The sequence below is a fragment of the Bactrocera neohumeralis genome, unplaced genomic scaffold (assembly GCF_024586455.1).
Source record: "Bactrocera neohumeralis isolate Rockhampton unplaced genomic scaffold, APGP_CSIRO_Bneo_wtdbg2-racon-allhic-juicebox.fasta_v2 cluster11, whole genome shotgun sequence".
NCBI classification, from domain to species: domain Eukaryota; kingdom Metazoa; phylum Arthropoda; class Insecta; order Diptera; family Tephritidae; genus Bactrocera; species Bactrocera neohumeralis.
In genome coordinates this window covers 13,122,881-13,131,731 of record NW_026089624.1, presented here as the reverse complement: position 1 = coordinate 13,131,731, position 8,851 = coordinate 13,122,881, and the positions used below count along the sequence as shown (strand labels likewise).

Below are 8,851 nucleotides of genomic sequence, written 5' to 3'. Positions count from 1 at the left end.
TGCAGGGTGTCTAAATTCTAATACCGATCCAATTTCCCTTTAATGCGAACAATTCAACAATTGAGTCCATGCCATGTCAAGGAAAGCCATCCCATATAATGATATTTCCACCTGCGTGTTTTACCATCATATTTGTGTCCGGACTGTGGCTCTATCTTAACTAATTGTAGTAGTTGTAGTGGCATAAAAATATGTTATTTGGGCGACGTCAAAATAATGCACTATTTTAACAAACTGATATAAAAACTGCGCGTTGAAAGGTAACGGAACTTACTTAACGGCACTTATGACTAGAAAGATTAAGTAAAAAAAATCGTCTTCAAAATAACTGTTTTCCTCAAAAACAGATTGCATATTTCACGAGTCACATTCTTTGTGCTATTTGCGTGCTGTGTATGCATAATAATTTTACATTTTTCTCATTTTTACTAGTTCTTGTATCGGTACAACGAGTTATAAGCAGGTTTAAAAATATTTAAATTCAAACATTTGGGTTTAAAAATTAGATTTTCAATATTAATTTTCAAAATTCGAAAAAATAAGTCGAAAGTTTAACACTTTGTTTCTATTTAATTGCTAATTTACTTATACATACATATATTGCAAAATATAATCTGGTAAGTGTCGATGTTGCTTTAACGCCATATGTATATTTCTCTTCATGCTATATATTTTGTTATTGCAATAATTTTATATACATATATAGGTTCGACATGTATTTACGTGATAGAAGTCCATTGCCTCTTAATTATAATCCCTTGCTTATTATGAAACACGACACAAAAGAGGCATATCAAGACCAATTGCTGCGCGCCACTAATTTAGTGATAAGTTCCATGAGATTTTGGCGTTCGTTACAAGCACACCTATTAGATCCTGAGATTTATCATCTGAATGCTAAGAAAAGCGATACGCAGGGATTTAAGAATATTATGTGTCTTATTCCTGAAAGAATAGCCACATATGCAGCTTATGCTTTCAAAGCTTTTCCTTTGGATATGAGCCAGTACAAACGACTTTTTGGAGTATCTAGAATACCAGGAAAAGGGAAAGATTCGTTAGTGCAAAATGAAAACTCAAAACATATATTAGTCATTCGTGGTGGCAATTTATATTCAGTAGATGTGTTGGACAAAGATGGAAACATAGAAAGACCAGAAGTAATTCTCGGGCGTTTGCATACGGTTTTAAATAAGGCTGATACTAACGGTAGTTCCACTGTACCCATTGGAACTTTGACTACTATTAATCGGGACGAATGGGCTAGTTTGCGCCAGTATTTAACCGATAATATAGGAGGGGAAAATAAGCGACTTCTTGAAACAGAAATTGATGCTGCTTTGTTTTGCCTTTGTTTAGACTCATCTAATTCCCCCAAATACAGTGAAGAAAATTTTGTACCATTGCTCAAGGACTTGTTAGCGGGTGACGGCATAAATCGGTGAGGAGGAAGTAAAATCTATCACAAACACTTTTTATGCACAAAATTTTTTTTTCTTTTTATAGTTGGTTTGATAAATCAGTATCATTAATAGTAACTGCAGATGGTACGGCCGCTGTAAATTTCGAACACTCGTGGGGCGACGGAATCGCCGTACTAAGATATTTTAATGAGATATACCAAGAAACTATAAAGAATCCTTTTGCAAAGCCTAGTATAATAGTTAATCATACTGAAAATATAAAGTGCATAAGATCGATCAAACTAAAAACAGACGCATATGTAGAAAATGCAATACAAAAAACTATATTGAAAAACAAGCATATAATGCAGCAACTGAATGTAAATATTCTAAAATATCCGGAACTGAATAAAGATATATGCAAATCACTTGGTTTGAGCCCTGATGCAATAATGCAACTTTCATTTCAACTCGCATATAAAAGAGCTTTTAATGATTATGTTGGAACTTATGAATCTTGTAGTACGGCTGCATTTCGACACGGCCGCACCGAAACCGTACGTCCATGCACCATGGCGACAAAACACGTGTGTGAAAACTTGGGACGAAGTCTTGCAAAGCAGTCACATTTAAGTGAATTATATTCCTTAATCAAACAGAGTTCGTACGTGCACAATGAGCTAACGAAACAGGCTGCAATGGGACAAGGTTTCGACAGACATTTATTTGCTTTAAGACATCAAGCTAAACTGCATGGAAAAGAATTGCCTGCTGTATATGAAAGTGAGGCGTATGCTAAAATCAATCACAATATCATTAGCACTTCAACCTTATCATCCAACGCTTTGTTGGCTGGCTCTTTTGGTCCAGTGGTACGAGATGGTTTGGGAATAGCGTGAGTATGATATATTCATAAAAAGTGTGTATTCTTTATTATCATTGTTGTTTATATGAAACAGATATTCAATACAAAATGATTACTGTGGTGCAATAGTTTCTTCCTATGAAAATGAGCGGAACGGAAAAGAATTTGTCGACAGCTTACAAACAGCATTTCGTGATATATCCAGAGTTTTAAAACATCTAGTGAAATAAGCTATATAAAATAATTAAACATGATATATATTTTAATACGGAAAAATTTTATTTTAGCGATTTTTGAATAAAAATATATAACTGTTAATTCATTCGACAAAACTAAAAAACTAAAAGTGTTAGAATTTCAAACATTTTTCGTACGAAATTTCTTTTAATTACTCAGTACAAACGAGAGATAGGGATTTAGTAACAAGTTTTTATAGAACGAAGAATGAAAAGACGAAAACTAAAAAACTGGAGGATTGTGCGGAATCATGGCAAACCGTTCGATCCCACAGAAGAAACATTAAAGGTTATATTCAGTGTCAAAAAGTGAGTATTAAGGTGCTAAATGTTATCTAACTTTTGTTTAAAAAACAGACTACCGACTGGAGGGTGTTAAGCGTGGCGAAATCGATTAACGAAGATGGAGACCAAAGCAACATCCTCCTGATCAATAAGGCGGCAGAGGATTTTCTGTACGTGGCTACTTCACTTGTCCTACAACAGGTGGAGGTGGAGAAAGAACACAGTCAGTAGTCTGATGGTCCAAAACCAAGGGCTTAGTGTACTTTAAGTGGACCTCCACAAATGTAAGATCGCTTCTACTGGGCCTTAGTCAAGGAACCATGAATTGCATCGGGAAACGTGGTCGCTGTGCAGAAGTTACAAAACTACACGACATACATCCCGAGCGTAATTAAAAATTTAACAAATCAACGATATTGGTGAAGAAAGGTCTGCTTTGCCATATTGATTCCAGTCTTCTAACAGATGATCTGACGGTTGTGGCAGTGAAGGGTGCCAAGGATGAGTTGTTGTTGTTTTGACGGAGTATCAATCCCCGTTAACACGGTAATATTTATCCATGTTTTCGTCCACGTCATTTAGCGGGAGGCCCAGGAAAAGTGCCGTCGGGGTCGGACCACAGGGAAAGGGGTGTTAGATGAGTGGGATTGGCAGGGTATGAAAAGAGAAGGCCAGAGTCATGCAGAGACTCATTGCATGCAGGACATATATTGGATACGTCTGGGTCTATTCTGGATATGTAGGAGTTTAACCTGCTACAGTATCCAGAACGAAGCTGCGCTGGATCACTCGCGTTTCTCGCGGCAACTCGAGCTCTTCGGCTGCGATTGTTGGTGATTTGACTCCAAGAACGTCGTTTACTGGAAGGGGGTCGGTGGAGGAAAGGGTAGAGCGTTGAAGTTGCTATCCGCAAATTCTGTGAAGTCGACCTAGTTAGCTTTGTTAAAGTTAACGAAGGTGCGGTTGTCGACAGAAACAAAATCGGAAGGTTTCTCGATCGATATAATTATGGACAGATGGTGGGGGCTTCGTAATGCATTGTGCAGAATGTCAGCTCCATCCCCCTACGATCGTTTGACAGACAGAAATGCCAAAGATCGTGGTGCGCGTTAAGGTCGCCTAGTACCAGACGGTTTTCACCAAGAAGTAGCGCAAATATATTCGGGTGATATCCTGTAGAGCAACATGTAACTGAGGGGATGTATATTTAAATATTTCGAGCTCGACATTGCCTGACGGAATAGCTATGCCCTGGCATTCTAGGGTACTATCCCTGCGGTCAATATCTTCTTACTGCACGGTATTGTGCAATATGAAGGCCAGACCACCGCCATTATCCCGCTCGCGATCCTTACGTAAAACGTTGAAACCGGCACTACTCAGAAGATCTGAGTGGCTGTTTAACTTCGTTACTTGGACCGCAGCTATAGATACGCGTGTTGCAGCTGTAGAACCCGCTGGGGCGGTTGTCGCACTGTGGTGTTGCTTGGTGAAGGCTGGGAAGGGGATAAGTCAGAGTTGGAGCTATGTTGCCTGTTTGAGCTACTGGGGACCGTGGAGGTGCTCTGTTGGCCACTCGGGGTGAGTGGCGACGAAGCGCGAGTTACGTTTTCTGTTGACGGAACAGCAAATGTGTTTTATGAATAAAAAAGCTTGATTCTCTGTACTGTGCGGTTTGCCGTCAGGTTCTTTATTAAATTATCATTTCATTCTTAAACTATGCTTAGCGTAATTTACTTAGAGCCGTTGTGCTGGTTCGTCATTTTATTATTTCTGTCAACGACCCAGCATAACTTAAGTAATCAATTTAATATTTAGGTAATACGATACCAAGAACGTTTATTCATGTATGTATGTAGATATATTGGGTTGTCAAAAAAGTCTTGCGGTATTTTCGCTAGTTGGCGCTGAAAGCGCGTAGTTCTAGTTCTCTCGCATCGGGTCATGCTATACCTTTTTGGAAAGCTCATTTCACGCGCTAACACGTGTTTGATTGATTGTCGTTTGTTTTAAGTCATTTGTGAGTTATAGCGCCGCAAACATGGAGAAAAATATAGAGAAAATGCGGCATATTTTACAGTACTACTACGATAAAGGCAAAAATGCATCTCAAGCCGCCAATAAAATTTGTGCAGTTTATGGACCCGACACAGTTTCCATTTCCACCGCACAACGATGGTTTCAACGTTTTCGTTCTGGTGTAGAGGTGGTCGAAGATGCGTAACGCTCCGGAAGGCCTGTCGTCGAAAATTGCGATAAAATCGTTGAATTGGTCGAAAGAGACCGGCACAGTAGAAAAAAAATAAAAATAAATAAAATTCAATAAAAATACCGCAAGACTTTTTTGACAACCTATTATAAATGTGTGTTTGTATATACACGATCATGGTACCGTATTTGGTTACGCTGTTTTGCAACTTTTGTATATATGTATTTATAGTTGCAAAATACACATATTTACAATTATTATTTAATTATTTAAAATAGGCTTCTTCGCAATATTTTGGGAGTGGTGGAGTCATCTGATGACGTAACTCCCCCAACGTTACTGTTAGAACTCTCTTGAGTTCTTGTATTTACAATTTTTATTTTAGTTGTTTTCTTCTTTACCATTCTTGTAATGATTACTATTATTATCATTACTATAATTATTAATATTAGGTTGATACCATATGATACATTTTTATGGTATTTCAATTCTTCAATTTATTTTACATTTTCAATATTTTTTAATGCGATATCATTACATAAATGTCAATTTTGATGTGTAGCTCTGGTTTAATCTTTCGACCGGATACACAATGGTATGAATATATTCTGTTTTATTATTTTTGTATTCTTGTTGCAAAATTTCTATTTTACAATTTACAAATTTAATTACATAATTATTATTTAGTGCGATTTTTCTATGATCGCAGTTTTGTTTCATTACTTCGTTATGTGCATTTCTTATTATTACTGTATCATCGCTTATTTCCTGTATTGCGGTTTTGTTTTTGTATATAAATTCACATATATTTGAAAATATACAGCATTTACATAGTTTTACATTTTTGAATGATTTATTAGCTTCATAATCGAAATAGTTTTCGCCAATATTGGTGACAACTCTTTCTTTTTCATTATTCTGTAATTTATTTTACTTGGTAGCGGAGTTATTATTTGTATTTTAGTTTAAAAAAAAAGTCTTCGGTATTTGAATGGCAAATATAATTGTTTGATTTTTATATACTACTACTCCTACTTTTGCCAGTTTTAATTTGTAAAAATCAATTTCATATTTTTCAATTTCTTCTCCAGTTAACATATTTGGGTCCAGCATATTGTACTTTGCCGCCGCTATGTTATCTTGTATTTCTTGAATTTTATTTTCTATAAATTTTAGTTTTGTCATTATACAAACATTTTCGTTCAATTATATTTTGCTCTTTGGTTATTCTATTTAGAGATTTTATTGTTTCCTGCCTGATTCTATGGTCTCTTCCAAAATGTTTAATGATCTATTCAAATCTTCATTAATAACTATTTGTTTATTTAAATTTTCAATAGCACAGGTTTTAGTTGCCTCTTACGACAGGCATCACCTATCATGGGTATATTCTTGGAAAACCCCGTACCCACCGGGGTATTACAAAAATCATGCCATAATACCTTTTTTTTTAGGTGTTGTTATCCCCATTAAATGCCCTTAAACCTAATGTATCTACATCTCTTTCGTTTGAGTTTTCAATATTTACCAATTTCATTGGTCTTTTCATATTCGTCGGATGAACGTTCTGTAGTGGATTAATTCGGTAATACGGTTGAACTTTATGCCGTACTCTTTTGTAGTTTTTTATTGGACCTTCTTCTCTTGTTTCTATATAGTCTTCCCTTTCTTTGTTCCTGTTATCTATACTGTTTCTGAACTTTTCCAATCGCATCTTCAAAACGTTGGAAGGCACTTCATATCTTGCAATTCGGGGTGCGCATTTGATGGTAGAATGGTACCGATCGTTATAATTTCCTATAACAACCTTAATTCTTATCTCTGTTGAAACATCAGTGTCCTTAATTCCTGTTAGTTTCTCCAACAAGGTTGAGTGCAATCTCTCTACGTCCGCATTTCCTGTATGGCTGTTTGGCGTTGTGAGATGTACCTGTACTCCTTCATCCCAAAGATATGCCACTAATCGTTCTGCCCAAAACTCGTTGTCCATATTGGCTTTCTTTGGTTTACCGAATTCGAAAAATGGTCAATTATTATTGCTTTCTTTGTGGGCCAGTTTCTATCTATTATTTTATAGACTGCTGCAAATTTTGTAAGCTTATCAATTATTGTGACAAATGACTGCTTTTTAAAATGAAAAATGTCCACATGTATTATTTTATTCTTATATGAATGTGCCTCTGTTATTTTAAACTTCGGCTTTATCGGTTCTCTGTCATATTTAATTTGCTTGCATTTTTCGCAATTACCTATAATTAGCTGTACATGTTCCCTTAATTTTGGATAGTATATTTTATCCTTAAGTGTATTGTAAGTCTCATTTATTTCGCTATGCATTGACTCCTTACTATGGTAAAGTGAAATTTGTTTATGCAGGTCTTCTTCTTGTATAATTCCTGTTGCTCTTGTACATTTTATGAATTGCAGCTTACTATTGCAAGAAAACATGCTTATAAGTAATAGTTGAATTTTGTGATAATCGGCCTCCTCCACTTCGGAAGAAGTACCCACTTTGCCCCTGTCAATATGTCTTCGGAAAATATTTTTCAATATGTTCTCCGTATCAATAGGGTTAATCTCGATTACTTTTCTTCCATGTATTATTTGAACTTCCGTTTGGGTACTATATGTTGTTATAATTTGGGTCCTATACTTATTGACAATTTCTTCTTTTATGAAGAAATGTTCTAACAGCTCCTCTTCTGCGGAATGTATTGTATCTGACATTTCTAAATTGGATTCTTTATCATTGCGTTCGTCGATTTTTGGAGAGTTTTCAATCCGTCTTAAAAAATCTGCTACTACATTATTTTTCCCTTTCTGATATTCCATTTCATAATTGAACTCTTGCAGTTTCAACAGCCACCTTTGGTGACGTTGTGAAAACTCCCTACCTTTATATTTAGTAAAACTGACGTTGCTCACACAACAAATTACCGGCACTCATCTTGATTTAAGCATTGAACGTTTGGTTAGCAGATACGTGTAGGCGCACGGATTGATCGAGAAAGAGACCGGCGCCTAGTCCGTCGGTCCCTTTTGTTATTTTTTGTGCGGTGTCTTCATGTGTGTTGAATTCGTGATGCGTTGGTGTGTGTGGGATGAAATGATGACGTGTGGAGTTGTGTGTGTGCGATGAGAGGATGATGTGTGGAGTTGGTGGTGTTGAGTATGGTGTGTATGCGATGAGAGGATGATGTGTTGAGTATGGTGTGTATTGTGAGAGGTGTAGATGTATTATTTTGAGAGGGGGTCAGGTGCTCATTTAGCCATCCCGGCCCCCCTAAACGACTGTTTAGCCCAAAAGGCGCTGCAGCTGTTGCAGCGTTGCCACAACGCTGCTCAGACCCGTAGATCGGTGAGGTGGTGGCCCAGGCTGTCGACGCCGCAACGCTGCGTCGCGCTGGTGTGCGCCACGAGTTGCGGGCTGGAGTCGGGGCATGCGGCCGCGATGGAGGGATGACCGATTCACTTCGCGAGCCGCGCTACGATGTAGCAGCGTGTGATGCGGCCTGTGGCATATTTGGCACCGCCCTCGTGACTCACACTCCGGAGTCAGTTGTCTATGTGACAGGCAGTTGTGGCAGTGTCCGTGTGCCTGTGCAACTTGTTGCCGTTGCACGGGTCGCATACCCCTAAATATCCCACAATGATGCAGGCGATGTGGGCGCCGACAGATGGGACACCTTAGGGTCTCCGAAGTTCGTGCTACAGACGCGGTTGCCGGTACAGGTGCCGGTACAGGTGCCGGCGTTATTGCCGGTGCAGTTGCCGGCGTGGTTGCTGGTGCAATTGCCGGCGTCGTTGCCACCACAGTTCGGGGCGCTGGAGTAGGCCCGGTGCGTGGCGCATT

At 38.1% G+C, this 8,851-nt stretch overlaps 1 protein-coding gene across 1 annotated transcript; it reads left to right on the top strand.

Moving 5' to 3' along the window:
- Positions 1 to 642: 642 nt before the first annotated feature.
- On the top strand, positions 643 to 2,517 carry LOC126765924 (carnitine O-palmitoyltransferase 2, mitochondrial). The gene is made up of 3 exons (XM_050483636.1): positions 643 to 1,441; positions 1,507 to 2,302; positions 2,363 to 2,517. The coding sequence occupies exons 1-2, from the start codon at positions 714 to 716 to the stop codon at positions 2,300 to 2,302; spliced, it is 1,524 nt and encodes a 507-aa protein (XP_050339593.1). The 5' UTR covers positions 643 to 713; the 3' UTR covers positions 2,363 to 2,517.
- Positions 2,518 to 8,851: the final 6,334 nt, after the last annotated feature.

Coding starts and splice junctions, on each gene's coding strand:
- LOC126765924 (XM_050483636.1), top strand. CDS start 714: ATGTATTTACGTGATAGAAGTCCATTGCCTCTTAATTATAATCCCTTG. Junction 1,442..1,506: donor GCGGGTGACGGCATAAATCG/GTGAGGAGGAAG, acceptor TTCTTTTTATAG/TTGGTTTGATAAATCAGTAT.